General features: G+C 40.7%; 1 protein-coding gene across 1 annotated transcript in view; it reads right to left on the bottom strand.

Moving 5' to 3' along the window:
* The window catches only part of LOC148903876 (band 4.1-like protein 1), a 37181-nt gene that overhangs the window by 18799 nt on the left and 168 nt on the right, over positions 1 to 18214 (bottom strand). Inside the window, exons 2-7 of the mRNA XM_089016057.1 lie at positions 15009 to 15223; positions 7303 to 7383; positions 5077 to 5226; positions 2216 to 2320; positions 1264 to 1306; positions 672 to 747 (exon numbers count right to left, since the gene is read on the bottom strand). Coding sequence (XP_088872183.1) covers positions 672 to 747; positions 1264 to 1306; positions 2216 to 2320; positions 5077 to 5226; positions 7303 to 7383; positions 15009 to 15223 — 670 coding nt within the window. The remainder of the gene's footprint in view (positions 1 to 671; positions 748 to 1263; positions 1307 to 2215; positions 2321 to 5076; positions 5227 to 7302; positions 7384 to 15008; positions 15224 to 18214) is intronic.

Genomic DNA, 18214 nt, shown 5'->3' with positions numbered 1-18214 from the left:
GATGATGCAGTCATTAGATCGGGTCTCAATTCCCGGTCTACGAAGGACCCGTTCCTGCATGTTTCCCATCTCGGCCTGCTGCAACACACCTGATTCAAATGATCAAGGCCATTATCTGACACCTTATGGGTGAGGTGATCACATGAATCAGGTGTGTTGCAGCTGGAAGGGACGGAAACCAAGCAGGAAAGTGGCCCTTGAGAACCAGACTTTGATACATTTGAGACAATTTGATGTCTTTGGATTGGTGCCAAACTCGACATCTGGACTGCCTAGTTGATTCATGGAATATACACTTGCTAGAACACACGCACAGAAACACACACATCGAAATGTTGATGAAAATGTGACCATGTGTACGATTGCTCATCAACAGAGGAATACAAATATTTCCTCAATTGGAGTCAACCCGTTGTAATTCATCTCAACAGTAACTGAATTAAAACAAATAACAGTCCTTTTGGAAATAAATGGAATGGTCAGACTTTGGCTCTCCAGCACACGAAATGCCAAAGAGGTTGTGTCTAAATCAAGCTTTGGCTTGATCACTCGGTGAATTGTCCTCATCTGGAGAGAATCGGATTCTGGATCCAGTATAACAACCGAGTAATAAAAAATAGGTGTTGAGGGACAAATACACACAAGATTTCAGAATTTGAATTGGGACCAACCTGGTAATGTCTTCAATGAGCACTGATGGATCTGGGGGGTAGAATTTAACAGAGAAGCCCAAAATCCAGGAGCCGACTGTGAAGAGATTTCCAACAATGACAGTTAGGCATGTTTCCGACAAATAATTTCGAACTGTTGAGTTTAAGTTTGCAACTTTGGACCATAGGATCACTCAGACTCACTCGGCCCACGGATGCCAACATGCTGGGCCCCGTTCTAAAAATAACTCATCAGGGATGAAACATTGTGATTGTGTAGAGGTGATCATTTGAGAAAAATATGAAGGTTTGCAGCGGTTTATGTAAATTCATTGATTTTTCGGCTCGTTATATTATTGTGGATGAATCTAGGGCAGAAATCTTGAACATGATTGGTATCGTCACTAGAGGCAGTGAGATTAACATTAACATTTAATCAATCATTGATTCAAACCATATTTAAATTTTAATTATCCAAATTCTCTAATTTCAGCCTCTCAACTGTCAATATTCTGATTTCTGCTGCAACACATTGTCAGGTTGAGGAATCAGATACTGTACATCATGCACGCTCACACAGAACGTGTGCATGGTCTCCGACATGTGCACTTACCCCGAATTTGCTTTTTAATCTCCTTGGACGGATCCAACCAATGCTAAAATAAAGATGACAAAAAGAGACTTTTTGAGAAATTTGACCTCTGCAAAAACTTTCACAAAATCCTTTTTGAAGTCTGAATAGCTTTGTATTGTTTTGGGGAGAAATATCTTGAGTGAAGGCTATTGATATTGGGCTAAAATAATAGTTGGATCATTTTATACGTCATGCATCAATGTCATGTTTAAATCGTCATAAATGTCCTAATATCCATCCATCCATCCATCCATCCATCCATTCGTCAGCCTTATCCTCATTAGGGTCGTGGGGGGTGCTGCAGCCTATCCCAGCTGTCTTTGGGCATTAGGCGGGGGACACCCTGAACCAGTTACCAGACAATCGCAGGGCACACAGAGACAAATAAACATTCACTCTGACACTCATGCCTAGGGACAATTTAGAGTGTTCAATCAGCCTGCCATGCATGTTTTTAGAATGTGCGAGTAAACCGGATGACCCGGAGAAAGACCACGCGGGCCCAGGGACTACACACAAGGAGGCGGGTCTTGAACTCACAATCTCTGCAGTATGAAGCCTAACCACTCAACTACCGGACCCCCCATGTCCTAATATTTATAATCATAAAATTTGAAAAACAAAAATACGAAATTGAGCATTTGTCTGAAAATTCCCACCATGGATAAAATTTCACATTGACTGTGTGATTGGGTAGGTTTCTACCAAAGTAGTCAGACTTGCTTAGGTTTTGGTGTGGTTTAGGTTAAGTTTTGGAGTTAAGATTACGCTGCCACTTACTGGAGTGGATCTGCTACTGCTCCACTATTTGAAAATAATTGAAGATTGAAGTACAGACAGGGTGAATTTGACGAAACATCCCCTGATGTGAGATGTGAACGCAGATTCATCACAAATGTTACTAAAAAGTGTGTGAATGTGGTGGTGAGACCTTTGCGCTGTCGGAGTCGTGGAACGTCAAGCCGAAATAATCCCTCTCCAACAGGTTCAGATGGCCACACACCATGTCCAGCAGTGTTTGGCCCTTGGCAAATTTCTATCAAACACACACACACACACACACACACACACACACACACACACACACACACACACACACACACACACACACACACACACACACACACACATACAAAATTGAGAAGGTCATTTTGATGAAGGGTTGTTTGTATGTACTATGTGAAGATAAATATCTTCTATCTATAAATATTGTTTGGTCAATTTCTTTTGAGTCCTTATTGACGTTTCGCAACACAAAGGAGGAACAACGAACCGAGTGGGAGGTGCAAAGAAATAGACAGCAGTAGCTCAACAACAGACCACACCTTTTATTAATGCTGCCCATGAGAGGAGGGAGAGGGGTGGAAACAAGCGGACCGTTGGTTACAGACGAAAACACACAATGTGCACACACACAAATGCATCTACCCGGGCAATTCAGCTCCTACTAAGCAGCTGTTACCATAGAAACAGAAGTAATAGGTCCCTTGTGCCCTCTCCTACTTCATCTATTTCTCTTTGGGCCTTGAGAATAGCAAAAAGGAAGACAAACATGTCTTCCTTTTTTTATTATGTCAAAGTAGTTGTGAAGAAGAATTTAATTTTATTGCTCTTGGACTGCCACAGCAGTTTTACAATTGCCATTTGTGTGAAGCAAAAGTTGTTTCTTTTTTCTTTCCTGTTTTTTGTAATTTTTCCACTTTTGAAAATGTGGCTGTTCATCTGAAGTCCTTTCTCCAAACCATATTGTAAAAAATTTACAAGACAGCTAAATTTGGTGAAGACTATTCTGTTTTGAATATGGTGCTTCCATTTCCCATTGTATTTTCATCTTCTGTGTATAAAGGTTGAATTGCCTTGTATCTGAAATGCGCTATGCAAATAAATCCACCCTGTCTAATGACAAGCAAGTGTGAAATGATAAACTATGAGCAGAAGTGAATCACTTTTATCTGTACTGTATATTAAAAATAATAATTAGTCACAACTGTTCCCTCTACATTCTCGAACCTCATTACTAAATCCAGGAATTCTTCCTGTCAATGAGATCCCCTCCCGATAGTTCTGGTAAAATCCTGCTTGCCATCTCTCCTTCCATTCATTTCAGCCATTATTCACTCCTCGCTATCCTCAGGAATCATCCCTGTCCCCCTCAAAACGGCGGCTGTCAAACCAATCCTTAAAAGGCTGGATCTGATCCCAATTAGTTCAAAAACCTTCGCCCCATTTCTCACCTTCCTTTTACATATTTCCAAAATCCTAGAAAAAGTTGTGTACTCCAAGCTACACCCTCACCTCTCCCGAATGATCTCTACAAACCATTCCAATCTGGTTTCCGCCCCCACGACAGTACAGAATCAGCCCTCTTAAAAGTCACGAACGATCTTCTCTTGGCAGCTGATGCCGGTTTACTCCATCCTCATCCTTCTTGACCTCACAGCAGCTTTTGACACCATTTCTCATCACATCCTCCTTGACAGACTTTCCTCCGTAGGGATCACCTACGCTGGTTCCACTCTTATCTCACTGGCCACTCTCAGTTCATCCACTCCTTCACTTCACAGTCCTCTTCTGTATCATCTGGTGGGCCCCAAGGCTCTGTCCTGGGACCTCTCCTCTTTATCACCTACCTTCTTCCCCTTGGCCTTATACTCTGTATAATATAAACTACCAGTAAGACTGAAGTGTTACTGGTAGTTTAGGCCCTATATGTATATATATATATATATATATATATATATATATATATATATATATATATATATATATATATATATATATGTATATATCCCTACTATCCAGACATGGCGGTGCCGGACTCTGCTATGATAGGTCCCTGCTCTCAAGTGGGGGGGAGCAGAGGACTAATTTTGTATAATGAAAATTGTAAAGAGCAGTACATTGAGGAGACTAAACAAATTCTCAAAAAAAAAAAACTTTATCAACATCGCAGGGATAATACTAGTGGGCCTCAATCGGCAGTACATATGCACCTAAAAGCTAGCAACCACTCATTTGACGACAATGAGGTTAAAATCTTAGCGACAGAACATAGATGGTTTGAAAGGGGAGTAAAAGAAGCGATTTTCATAAAACAACTAAATCCTTCATTAAACCGATATGGTGGAGTGAGGTTCAATTTGGATTGTTCATACAATATAGGATTAGTAATACTGGTGAGGTGATACCGGTGGAAGTGGGGCAATCAGGCCAGTCGTTAGTCAGAATAATAGGAACAATCAGTGGAGCTGCAGGGAGTAGTCCTCTGCTCCCCCCACTTGAGAGCAGGGACCTATCATAGCAGAGTCCGGCACCGCCATGTCTGGACAGTAGGGGTATATATATAGGGCCTAAACTGCCAGTAAGACTTTAGTTTGCTGACGAAGTTTCTTGGATAAGAAGCAAAACGTCCGACACCTTCAAAGAAGTACAGATGACGGCTGAAGAAACCTTTTCATCGATGGACAACTCCTGTACGACTGAGAGCTTACACAGACATAAATCAAGCCAAGTACAAATCTGAATATTATCAAATGAAATGTTTGATAATCCAGACCTCTCTCTCTCCACTTCCCATGTTCTGATAAACTCAGAAAAAATGTGTTTTTGCCATGCATTGGCGTGATTTTATGATCACAAGCGGTATCGCCTGCATTGGTCAACTACGATTGATTTAATGAATGGCCCAAAAAAAGGGGATAAATCAAATGTACATTTTTCAAAAATCTACTACTGCCTCACTTCTACTGCTTCACTTCCACATATTATTTATGAATGAATCAAACAATGTACCTCAACGGCGGTCTCGTAATCTGAGCCGTCGAGCAAGCTGACTTTAACTGGGACCGTTTTCGGCCTTTTGTTGCTCTTCTGAGGGGATTTGGAAGCTTTGCTGGGAGTCTTGTCCGAGCTGTCGTCAGCATCTCGGTGGTCCTCTGGAACCTGGACAGAAAAAAATCAAAATGTCTCTTCGTCCCACGACTTTCATCCAAAATGCATTTGATTGTCTCGTTTCGTGATTACCGTATTTATCGCACTATAAGGCGTACTGGATAATAAAGCTGACCTTCAATGAATGATGTATTTTAAAATAAGATTGCTCCATAATAGAAATTGCAGAATATTATAATGTGTTGTATTTTCTGTATTTTTTTCTGTATTTTTTTATAAAATCAAAAATATTTCAGTATAATAATAAATACGATTTTCAGAGATTGCAATCCTCCTTGTTTAAAACATTTATGTTCCTCATAGGTTTTCATGGAATATATTTTGCCTTAATATTTTTTTTTGTTCAGCCACTAAACACAAAAACAAGCAAAAAACATCAAATTTTCCATTTTGAATCATTGTGCAAGAAATGGAAAAATTATGGCAAAAAAAGAATTCAACCTGGCAAAATAATTTTAAGAGATTACCGTAATGAAACCCGTTTTATATATCCCAGCATGCACTGCGCACTACTTCTTCGGGAGAAATAGAGTTGACGGCTGATAGTTGTGAGACCTTTTGAGACTCAATGTTACTGTATTTTCTAGTGTATAAGACGCACCCAAATAGCCTTTCTTAAAAAAATTCCTGCACCTTCTACACAGGTGCTTCTTAAATGTGATATTGAGCCACAACTCTCGCAACTTCTGTCAGCAGCCATCGACTCCATTTCCGCCTGTAGAAGAAGTAGTGTCTAAACCCAGCCTCTACAGTAACATGTTATAATGTGGTGTGCCTTATATTCGAAAAACCTTTTCATGTATTTATATTGTATTATAAATGTATTATATTTGGAACACTTTTTTCATTCGTTGATGGAAGAGTTTGAAAATAGAGCATTCATTGGGGTTGCGCCTTTACTCCAGTGAACCTTATACACCGGAAAATACGGTACTTCACATATAAATCACACCTGCGCTGCAAGGAGAGGTACCGATGCTCGTTGCTACCGACTGCTGTCGGGCTTCTTAATAATCACATGTGAATGTAAAACAAACTTAAAGGACAACCGACATCTCCGGACAAGTTGTGTCCATCATTTGTAAAATGGCTTCAAATGACTTCTACTGAGCGTATTTTACAAAAATTCCACCGCATATTGCTGTATTTTACGTTTTAAGACTCGCGCTGAATATTCCGGAAGTCTTGTTTTTGAGTTGGTGACGAGTCCTCACCCTATGTCACTGAAGGAGCGCCACTCAGCGAGAAAGGACATACCTTGCATCACCTCAATGCATTTTGCAATACTTTGTTTGGTCTGAAAACTTCGTGTTGATCCGTGTTGATGGCGAAATTAGAAGGAAAACACATAAATAACGCGGTGGTGAATCTATGTGTGTGGCACCGAGCATCTATTTGATATTCACTGACAAAAATTGTAAGGAATTAATCAGCCCGTTTCCACGGAGCTTTCCACAGAGCTTTGTCGCCCTCTTCTGCCTCTTTTCGGCGCTACATGCCGTGACACCACGAATATGGGGGCGGGACCTTCTGAAACTGGCCACTTCTGGTTTCAAACTGAAGTACTTTTTAGACACTTTAAGTCATTTTCATTGGTGTTTTGCATTTGACTAAAAATATCATACTGTGTGTTTTGGGTATTTTCGATGCTATAAAACATTTTTCTGATGTCAGTTAAGAAACAAATAAGTAATGTCAGTTGTCCTTTAACTGGAATCGTTTACTGTAAATAGCACAGCCACCTTATGTTGATGCAATACAGCTAATGATGAAACATGTAAGGTAATTGAACACCTAAAAACGCCACTGTCTGTAAGAAAAGAATCTGTTGTAAATTAGATAAGAAGTAGACATTATGAGCTTAACACAACAATATAATATGCTTTTCTTATACTTGCACCATGTAGAGTTGTTGTATTTTTTTAATGTTTTTTTTTCTTTTTTTAATCGTTTTTGGTTCCGCCTTATAGAGCGGAAAATACGGTATGTGTGGGAAAATCTAAAACAAAATGTTTAGTGGTGGCGATTGGAATGATTGAGAGACTCTCGTTCCCCCAGTCCACCAACCTGATTGGTTTTCTTGCAGTCACCCTCCATTGCACTTTTTATTTCCTTGGCCAAAGCTGTTGTCAGAAATGGATTGAAGAGCTGCAAACACACATAAACACATTCAGATCTCATTCTGCTCGGTCAAAAAAGAAAGAACAGCGTGGTTGGAATGATTAATGGCCCTAAATGTCCAACATGGACATGTCTTCCTGAGTGATTGAACAAAACTTTCTCCTTCTGTCACTGTCCTCACGTTAATTGAGTACCGCTGGCATACTGTGTTAGTCTCAGCTGCCATTCACCTCCGCTCAGCTTTTTATACACCGAAAGGATGTTGAAACAAAGAACGGCGAGTGCAGGGCGTAGAGTGCAGGCAGCGGCGTATTCTCAGGTGGAGACGTCACATAAATTCTATCAGCCGTCGAGCAGACATCCCAGAAAGAGGGAATAGGGGGGGGGAGAGGGAGGAAAAGGCTAATCATCTGAAGATGTGGAGGGAGGTTATGGATCGAGATGATAGAACACAAGTCACCAAGAGAATGACAGCAAAGGTGGAGAGATGGACATAAAAGCAATCAGGCGATGCACCGCTGATGGATGACAGTTGTCATTTGAAGGTGACTCTGGCACAACCTCGCCTTGTGTCAAAAAGCTGCACTTCAGATGAGGTATCGTGGTAAAGAGGATCCAATTACTCAAAAGGAAAAACAAAAACAAGTCAGTGACTTTCCGATCAAAAGAGAGAACATTTTTGTTTGCGTTATTTGAACATATGGGAAATTGTTTGTTTTCTCAATTGGATTTGCATTTTTTTTGGTGGGTTAGGCGTGTTTTAACTTGTTTATGGGGTCAAGAAGACATCCCCAAGAGACATTAAATCATATGGTGATCCGCTCGGCTCCCCTCTTGACCAATCAATGATTGACCAATCAGACAAGCGCATGGACCTCACATTTCAGAGGTACCGGGTTCAATTCCAGCTCCGGCCTTCTTGTGTGGAGTTTAAATGTCCTCTCCAGGCCTGTTTGGGTTTGTTCTGGGTACTACGATTTTATCCCACATTACCAAAACATATGTCATGTTAATGGAACACTCTGCATCACAGGTGTCAAAATCAAGGCCCGGGAGCCAAATCTGGCCAACCTCCAAAATTCCAACCGCTCAGCACACACACACATATATATATATATATATATATATATATATATATATATATATATATATATATATATATATATATATATATATATATATATATATATATACACACAGTAAAGTCTCGTTATATCGGATATATCGATAGTCCCGGTTATATCGATACTATTTCTATGCACGCACGGAGAAAATTACATGCAAACAGGGTCGGATATATCGATAGTCCCGGTTATATCGATATTTTTTTCGGACTCCCTTGTCGATATAACGAGACTTTACTGTATATATATATATATATATATATATATATATATATATATATATATATATGCAGATTCAAAACGGACCCTGAGAAGAAACCGTAATGACAATCATTTTTTTGCCGGGGACCACTTTTTTTTCGGAGACCACTCAACGACATTCTGAATTACATAAAACTGTTTATTATCACTGACCGCTACACACAATACCTGTCTATTTATTGATCACGGCACAGTCTTCATTCTCTTTCTCCAACCTTTTCGTTTTGCAATCAGCACTTGCTCCAGAATGACAAACGCAGCCAACCATTAAAAATGGACTGAGAGGGGGTTCTGGGAAACCGGGACAAAAACGTAGCTGGGGGTTGGGTGAAAGGGAGTGGCAAGATGTCCTTGTCCAGAGGAGGAACAAGCATGCGTGCACACACAAAGACACTCGCATGCTTCAGATTTTTGGCATTGTCGGAGACGAATTGCATAGAGCCACTTCAGTCTGCTGTAGTTCACATCCCAAAGCAACTGAGATAAATGATTCATCAACTGAAGGCCGTCATCCTCCCCGGGAGAATGCAAACGGGAAGAAAACTGTGTTTTGTCGATCAGGCCGTCGAAAAATAGTAGCGATTGGAAGACTCCGATATAGAAGGGTTAATGCATGGGGTCAGTTCATAGTCGTCTTTTGGGGATGATCTGGACAGACTATGTTTTGACTATACTTCCCTTTTTGGATTGTGTGCTTTACTTCCTGCTTCTCACACACTAGGTTTCACGACTGTCATATTTGAAGTTAATTGTGCCGAATGAGATGTATTTATTTTTTGTCATTTGACTTCAAAATTCTTCTTTGGTCACTTACACACTGTACTTGATATTAGTAACATCAAACGTGAGAGATTCCACTTTGGCGCAAACAATCGCAAACTTCCAATTGGAAGTCATGACGAATGGAAGATGAAGTCACAAAGAATCAACATCAGAGTTAGCTTAACCGTTTCAGCTACGGTGGTTACTACAGTGGTTACTACAGGCCTATCATGTGATCAGGATTAATTCAGTTGTTTTTGTTGGGTTATTTTGATCGTTCGCCCTTGGTTCATTGTTTCGACGGGTGTTGATGGAAGAGGATGGTTAAATCATCAGGAAGCCAGGTTTAGAACAGAAAGTTGGTTTAATCTTGAAGACAGCGGAGACATTGTGGGGGGTCAGCGAAGGAGGAAGGCAGAGAGAAGAGAGCGTGAGAGAGCAAGACTTCTGGAGTATTTATGCGGCGCACAGTATGTGACGCGATAGGATGTGACGTAATGTAAATGTGACATCATGTAAAGGAAGGCAGGATATGACGTATCAGGAAGTCCAAAATGTAAACAAAGATTACAGAGCGATGTTTAAAGATGTTTGTATGGCGAATTACCCCAACAGTTTTTTTGGTCTGTTTAATCATCCTTAGATTATTCAACAGAACAAAACAAGCACGTTACTTTCACCAATTCATCACGAGAGCTCATCTGGAGACGAGTCACCAGAAACTACAAGGGAAAGTGAATACTGTCCAGTACAAAAAAACTGAAGAGAAAAACATAAATGGAATGTGCAAAGTGGCCACGTGGACTGTCTACCCTCAAATCAAATCAACAAAGCAAATATGAAGAATGCCGTCCATTTATTGCAGTCAGCCTCAATCCTTTTGAAAGACAAATCTATCAACTCAAAACTTCAGATGTCTCTGCATGGTTCAAATCCTCAATCAGTATTGGGGGGGCTCATGCACTATGCCCCCGCCCCCTATTTTTTTCTTGCTTGGCAAAATGAGAACATTTTCACTTTTATGATAACGACCACAACTGGGTCGTCAGGCGTGCCGTTTTAATATGCAGTTGCTGTGGAAACTCCAGGCATCACATCTTCTGCGAAGCATATAAAAATAAGATAAAGGAGACAAACACATATACACACACACACACACAAGAGAAAGGCCTCCGGGCACTATTTTGCCTGTTGACACCTTTGAGAGGTGAAGCGTTGCCTGGTGCTAAATTGAAGGCAGTCACGGCTCCTGTCGAAGGGAGAAACTAAAGAGGTGGAGACTGAGGAAGATCCGGCCCCTTTACGTCATTTTATATGGCCGGCGAAAGCAGATCATGCCAGTCAATATCCACGATTCTGTACCGAAATATGAAATTATCATGTGTCATACATAACACTGATAATAACTTTGTGACCCCATTGACACTCAAACTCAATAAACAAACAGTGGAGTGATTTGAAAATGAGTACTCATCAATTTGTTCTGTATAAATTATAACACGATGAGATTATTACATAACGATTCATTTTTACAGCCCTCCGAGGGAAGACATAACTTGTGTGGCCTGCGGCAAAAAAATTAGTTTGACACCCCTGCAGTAACCTGATCACGTGATAAGATGAAAATCAAGGTGCACCTGTTTTTTTAACAAGGCGGGTGTTTGTTTACGCTTCAGCGCATATGCAACGTCAACAAAAATGGAGCCCAGTGAATCAATGCCGACTGTAAAAATCATGACATAAGAGAGATGCAACCAGAACACTCATATGTTTTATGGCCGTGTATCCCCCACATGGGCAAAAAGTGAGTTTATTACACGCCTCCATCTTGACTCTACCTTTTTAATAGGCGCCATCGCTTCCATTCCATCTTGTGGTTGGCTGCGGCCACACCACTTGGCGCCTTACCAATACGCTGGTATGAATCTATTAAAGGACGAATCTTCAAGACGACTCAAGGGGGAAATTGCTGTGCATGAGTGTGCATGATAAATGATGCATGCAGGCGCATGTGACCCCATGCATTACACCCAGCGTGGTTTTTCGCGAACATAATAATGCAAGGTTAGATTGACAGAGTGACTGTGCATCAACATCTCCAGCTGCTGGTTAACCTTGTTTCAACTGGGGAGTCTGAGACATTTTTCCTGTCATAATTTGATCCACAACATAATTTGATTTATGCAAAAGAAAGCCTCGCAGGCAACCAACTTGACAACCGCCCCGAATACAGTCAGGCGATTGCGCACTCTTTCCATTTCCAAAATCATAAACAATTACAAAGAATAGCGTAACAGAGACTGGTTGCAAAAAAAGCCATATAACAGATAGCCTGAAATGGGGAGGAAATGATTCGCCATTGAGACTTGGTGATGCATGAGTGGACAGATGGATCAACTCTGGATGTAATTTGCCCCCTTTCCGGACTTGGCTTCTTTCTGCGAAACCAGTTTGAGACGTACTGCTTGCTGCCTTTGGCATGACCGCAGACCACAAAATCAACCACAGTGCAGACACAATAAGCAAAAACAGACACATACATGTTTCTCGTCTTAAAAATCCAGAGAGGTCGATACAAAGATTGTTGGTGAGTATAATCCTCTAAAATTGTCCAACGGGAAACTTCTGATGGCTAAACTTAGACTCACATGTTTGCATTTTATTTTTAGTATGGTCTCTGAAGACATTCGCCGTTCTCTTTGTTTTCATTGCAGCGCGACTGCTAAAATTTGCAATTCACAGACGGCGTGCTGCTAGAAATATTAAAACAAGTGTCAAGTGTGATACACAGAATGTATTCTGAAAATGAGGGTATTCAAGTACTAGTCGAAAATGTCATAAAAAGGCCAAGATAAGAGGTGTGAAGTTTTGTCTCCAGCTGGAGTGATGGGCGTTCCCCTCTCGCAGTGCACCTGCGCCTCATTTTCTCATCAAGGCTGGCTTTGTGTTTTAGGACTCTTGACTTCTGCTACACCTTGTCAGATTATTGACCCTGCTTGCTGTTGTGCTTCACCTGTGATATTATTTTCCAGGCTTCTCGATAATATTCATAGTCGATATTTTTTTTCTTATAGATTGTCAGTGTTTTTGTTATTCTTGTGATGCACTTTTTTGTGTTATTGCACATTTTGCATACTCGTTTGCATATTCTCTGTGTTCTATTAAACCCTGACACCTCCATCTTGACTCTACCTTTAAAAGGCGCCATCAAGCGTGTTTGTTTTTGTGCATTGAATTGATGGAATCTTGTGACCTGCAATTTTAATTTAGACTTTGTCGTGATTTTCATGAAAAACATTTTTGCCATCACACTTTGAGAATGCCTATTTCGAATCTTAAGTTTTCTGAAGTTTGCCATTCAGACGTGGGTGAGTGAGTATAATTTGGGTTGACCCACAGGCTAACCTTAGTCCAGTACAGAAATAATGAATGGCATGCCCGAGTACTCTTTGAAATGTGAATCTTCTTCTTTCTTTCTTTTCCTTTCAGGGGTCGCCACAGCGAATCAGTGTCCTCCATCTAACCCGGTTTTGTGCATCATCTTCTCTCACACCAGCTACCTTCATGTCCTCTTTAACAACATCCATAAACCTCCTCTTTGGTCTTCCTCTTGGTCTCCTGCCTGGTAGTTCAAGGCTCAGCATCTTTCTCCCAATATAATCGCTCTCTCTCCTTTGGACATGTCCAAACCATCTCAGTCTGGCCTCTCTGACTTTCTCTCCAAAGCCTCTAATATGAGTTATCCCTCTAATATACTCATTCATGATCCTATCCAACCTGGTCACTCCCAAAGAAAACTTCAACATCTTCATCTCTACTACCTGTCTTTTCTTCAATGGGACTGTCTCGGGTCCAAACATCATGGCTGGTCTCAGCACCGTTTTATACACCTTTCCTTTCATCCTAGCTGAAACCCTTCGATCACACATCACACCTGACAATTTTCCCCAGCTGTTCTCCCCTGCCTGGACACAGGTCTTCACCTCTTTTCCACACTCTCCATTGCTCTGGGCAGTTGACCCCAAGTACTTAAAATCCTCCACCTTCTTTATCTATTTGTTTTTGTGTATCTGTATTTATTTATTTATCTGTCTTTCTTTCTTTATTTATTCATTTATTTATTTCTTTATTCGTTTGTTTATTTATTTACTCATCTTTGTTTTGTGTATCTGTATTTATTTATCTGTATTTTTATTTATTTATTCATTTATTCCTGCATTTATTTGTTTGTTTATGGATTTATTATTTGTCTATGTATTTATTTATCTGTGTTTATTAATTAATTAATTTATTTATCTAATTGTTCATCTATTTAGTTTTGTGTATTTGCTTATTTATTTATTTATTTATTTATTTATTGACTTATTTAATTGTTTATCTATTTATTTTTGTGTATGTGTCTATTTATTTATTTTTGTTTATCTGTCTATTTATTTATTTATTTATTTATTTATCTATCTATTAGTGTATTTGTTTATTTATTTATTTATTTAATTGTTCATCTATTTATTTTTGTGTATGTCTATTTTTATTTTTATTTAATTTTTGTCTATATGTCTATTTATTTATTTATTTATTTATTTATTTATTTATTTATTTATTTATTTATTTATTCGTTCGTTCATTCATTCATTCATTCATTCATTCATTCATTCATTCATTCATTTCTGAGTGATTGCTATTGTCCAGTTCGTGAAATACCTGCATATGGTAATTGGAGAATGGTGGTTCATTCCTGCACACCACAAGTCAATTTTGGAGTAAATGTTAATTACCATTATTGCAGTCGACACGTCTCCTCCATACGTTTCTTACGAATCTAGTGTCATTAGATGTTTCCACATTTGAAACACGAGGACGCTGACTAAAACTCAACCGTTCCACAACAATGCGACGACCGGTTTTCATGGAAGCGAGCTGTTTTTGCATCCCAGCGGGTGGGCAGTCCCCTTTTTATCTGCAATAAACGTGTTGCTTCACTGGCCGGGCCACTTTTCCAGCTTCCACTTGCACACAATGCAAAATCGAGGTGATGGTCGATGATGCGCCCACGCCTGCCCCCTGTGCCACACCCACGATAACTCACGCGCCATTCACAATGAGCTCATTACACGATCCCGGTCGGCTTCAAAGGCTGAACAAGTCAAACAATAGATAAATAAAATGATTCGTCTAGGAAGGATGACGGGGGGGGGTGGAGGAAAGCGGCGATGCAAAGACGAAGAAAGGTGCACCTGCTGCCATGCGGCTTCTGCACACTGGGCCTGATATGCATGAAATCAGAAAGATGCTCTTGGTTGCATCGCTACCGTGACACCGAGATGCACAAGAGTGAGCGCATGAAACGGGTCAACGCCCTCTTGTCCTTTGGTGGGGGAGACAAAGCGTTGCTTTTGTACGGGCGGGATGCAGTTGGCCCGAAAATGTCATTTGCATGCGGTCGAAGGCGGCGTGCACCTGTTCAGCTAGCGCACAAAACAAACGCAGTCAGCTCACAAGTCGTACCTGGAGTGATGCCGGGTTCGGCTGGCCAGGCGTCAGTACTGGATGCGGACCATGGAGAGAGAGCAGGGAGCATTCAGATCGCCGCCCGCTACAACGCCTTCTCCGGCCCGGGGAGATGATGCCCTGCAGGCGGGGAGGGCAGGCTACCAGAAGCCGGCGAGAAGGTTGAGACGAGCTGAGGAGGAGGGACGGTGGTGGGGGTGGAGCGGGGAACTCTTACGTCGTGCTTGATGTGCGGGAGCGCCACTCAGAATTTGCCACGCAGCATCACGTCGTATTTTCGACATGTCGTCTTTTCGTCAATTATTTATGACACGCACGCTTGACCATCACTAGCTGGTTTATTTTGTGCTCATTAAAAATAAAATACAATAAAATACAATACAAAATAAAATGTGACTGTTGTATGTCTTTGTGTGCCCTGCGATTGGCTGGCAACCAATTCAGGGTGTCCCCCGCCTCGCCCGAAGACAGCTGAGATAGGCTCCCGCAACCCCCGCGACCGTAATGAGGAATAAGCGGTACGGAAAATGAGATGAATGAGATAAAAATGTATTCCCTGAAATTCTTTTGCCCATTTTTTTTATAAACGTGTTTTTATGTCTTGAATTTGTAAAAATAAATACATAAATACATAAAATTAAATGACATTAAATTACATTACATTAAATGACATTTTTAAAACCATTCTTACTTTTCACTAATGAAGGGTTCGTGAAATGTGCATATGAACTGGCTTTATTCGGTACCTTTAACAAGGTTGAGAACCACTGAACTCAAGGTTTCGAACGATGGAATGCCATCTGGCAAAATATGAGCGCTGTGGTTATGGCTGACAGTTACAAAACTCCCATCAACTTGTTCAGCTTTTCGGAATTTAACTCTGCTCCTGGATGTGTTTGTATTCACGACTGCTGACTATGACTGCTGTGGACTGACTAACTCGTGAAGCATGAGTGTGGTCCAGCTCGACGATTCAGCTCCAAAATTGTTGTATTGTGGCCAGAACACACAGGGGTGGGGCCACTTTCAGGAATGTGTCCACGTGAGGGCAGTCACACGCCATCTCATTTCTTAAAAGGAAATTAGTCAAAAAGCACGTGTTGAACTGTAAATTCGCTCGTCTCCTGTAGTCAAAGCCATTTGCACTCCCCGAGTACATGTTTTTCTCTTTGCAGTGCCAAATTTTTCCGAGACTTGTTGTGATCCAGATCAATGAATCCGTCCAACACACCTGTTTGGCACGATCTCATCAAGGATTTATCCAACATCGCAAAAATAGATCATTTAGAAATTAATTTTTCATCAGTGCTAACTGGAGGGACATATAAGGTCATGCACTTCCTCACTAGATGTGAACTTTGATGTTTTAAAGAAGCACAAAAATACATTTGTGTTGCTTTTAATAAATATATATTTTCATAATACATTACAATATTTGCTTGTTCTCCCCGGGCCTCGGTTTTCTCCGGTTCCTCCGGTTTGCTCCCACATTCCAAAAACATGGCAGGCAGATTAAACACTGCAAGTTGTCCCTCGGTGTGAGTGTGAGAGTGAATGGTTGTTTGTCTCTGTGTGCCCTGCGATTGGCATGGCGACCAATTCAGGGTGTCCACCGCCTAGTGCCCGAAGACGGCTGGGATAGGCTCATGCAATTTAGCATGTTCCAGTCCCTTAATTTGTTGTTGGAATGTGGCAGAAAACTTAGCTCTCTGAACAACCCCAGGCAGAAACAGTGAGAACATGAAAGCCCTTCACATGAGGCCCAGAGCCAAGAATTGAACCCTGGACCTCTGTAATGTGAGGCGGGGATGCTAACAAGTATATCACCTGTCTTGTTTTTTTTCTCACAAAAATCAACAAATGTTCATATTATCAAGGTAGTATATCCTGCTTATCATTCCAAATCCGCAAATAAATATTAGGACTACTCACTGTGTATTATATATGAGGAGGTAGTCAAGATACGCCTTAGAATATACAGCCCTCAGGTCGCCAGTTGACCATGCATAGTTGACTGGTTAGGATTAATGCTCTCGGTAGATGATACCTTTGATCATTCAACCCAAACATTGTTGTGACATTTGAGAAAACGCAGCTGCAGGATATAGTCACCTTATATTTGACACGCAGAAAGAAAAAAAAAATATATAGGAATAGCCGAACCCTTTGGCCTCTTAATGAAACATGAATCCGGTGGAGGAATGTAATCGCTTCTTTTCAAGTTTTACGTTATTTCAAACCCGAAAAGACCATCAGGAAAGGTACAGCTCATCAAGAATGTGACGCAACAACTGTATATATTTATATATATATATATATATATTCAGAGGTTTGATTTGCATGTTTGTTTTGCCCAAGCTTTTATCTCGGATTCCCTTCCTGACACAACCCTCTGTATTTATCCGGGCTTAGGACCGGCTCAAGAAGACGCTGGCTTATGTCCCCTTGTGGCTACAGAACAAGCAATTCGCTCAGTAAAAGGCTCCCAAACACAAAATGGTCATCTGCACAGCAACATTCAAAAAAGCAAAACTATACTCACCATTTGATGACAATGCTCTGATCTTGCCGTTAAATGGGCATCTCTATTTTGAAATGTGACGCATTATATACGCCAATTATAGACACACATATACACACATTATAGGAGGTAATGTGCATATGTAACATGTCCTACTTTTTGTAACTGTTCTTGTTTGGTTCTGTGCAAAGAAATGAAAGATGAAATGGTGGATTATTGCGGTACCTTCTGTTGTGGCTCTGGCTAAGGCTGTTTGGGTTTTTTTTCTTTTTGTTGTTGTCTTCATTGATTAATTGTTTTGTGTCACGTATGTCCGATCTTGCATCATAACAAAGGACGATGATCAATTAATCCTAAAAATGGAGAAAATGGAGAGCATTTTTTTTCCTTTGGATCATACAAAATTGTTTCAATCTGTTGCGTTGGCGGGTTGATCAGAGCACTTACTGGTTTGTGTCTCTGATCACTTTCTTCGGTTTGCAAGCGGCAAACTGGTCAATGCAGATTCTTTCATCTTTGGCAGCTGGCGAAAGTAAAACCTACTTTGATGCCTTTGTCACATCCTGACTGGATTACTGTCATGCAATTTACTTCCGAGACAGCTAATTCTCCCTGAAGCATTGGTCCAGAATCCTGCTTCTCTCCCTCTTGACTGATAGTCGGAAGTAACTCCGACTAGCAA

The sequence above is a fragment of the Hippocampus bargibanti genome, linkage group LG01 (assembly GCF_051943395.1).
Source record: "Hippocampus bargibanti isolate YZ-2025 linkage group LG01, ASM5194339v1, whole genome shotgun sequence".
Taxonomy (NCBI): Eukaryota; Metazoa; Chordata; class Actinopteri; order Syngnathiformes; family Syngnathidae; genus Hippocampus; species Hippocampus bargibanti.
This window is presented reverse-complemented; position numbering and strand designations above follow the sequence as displayed.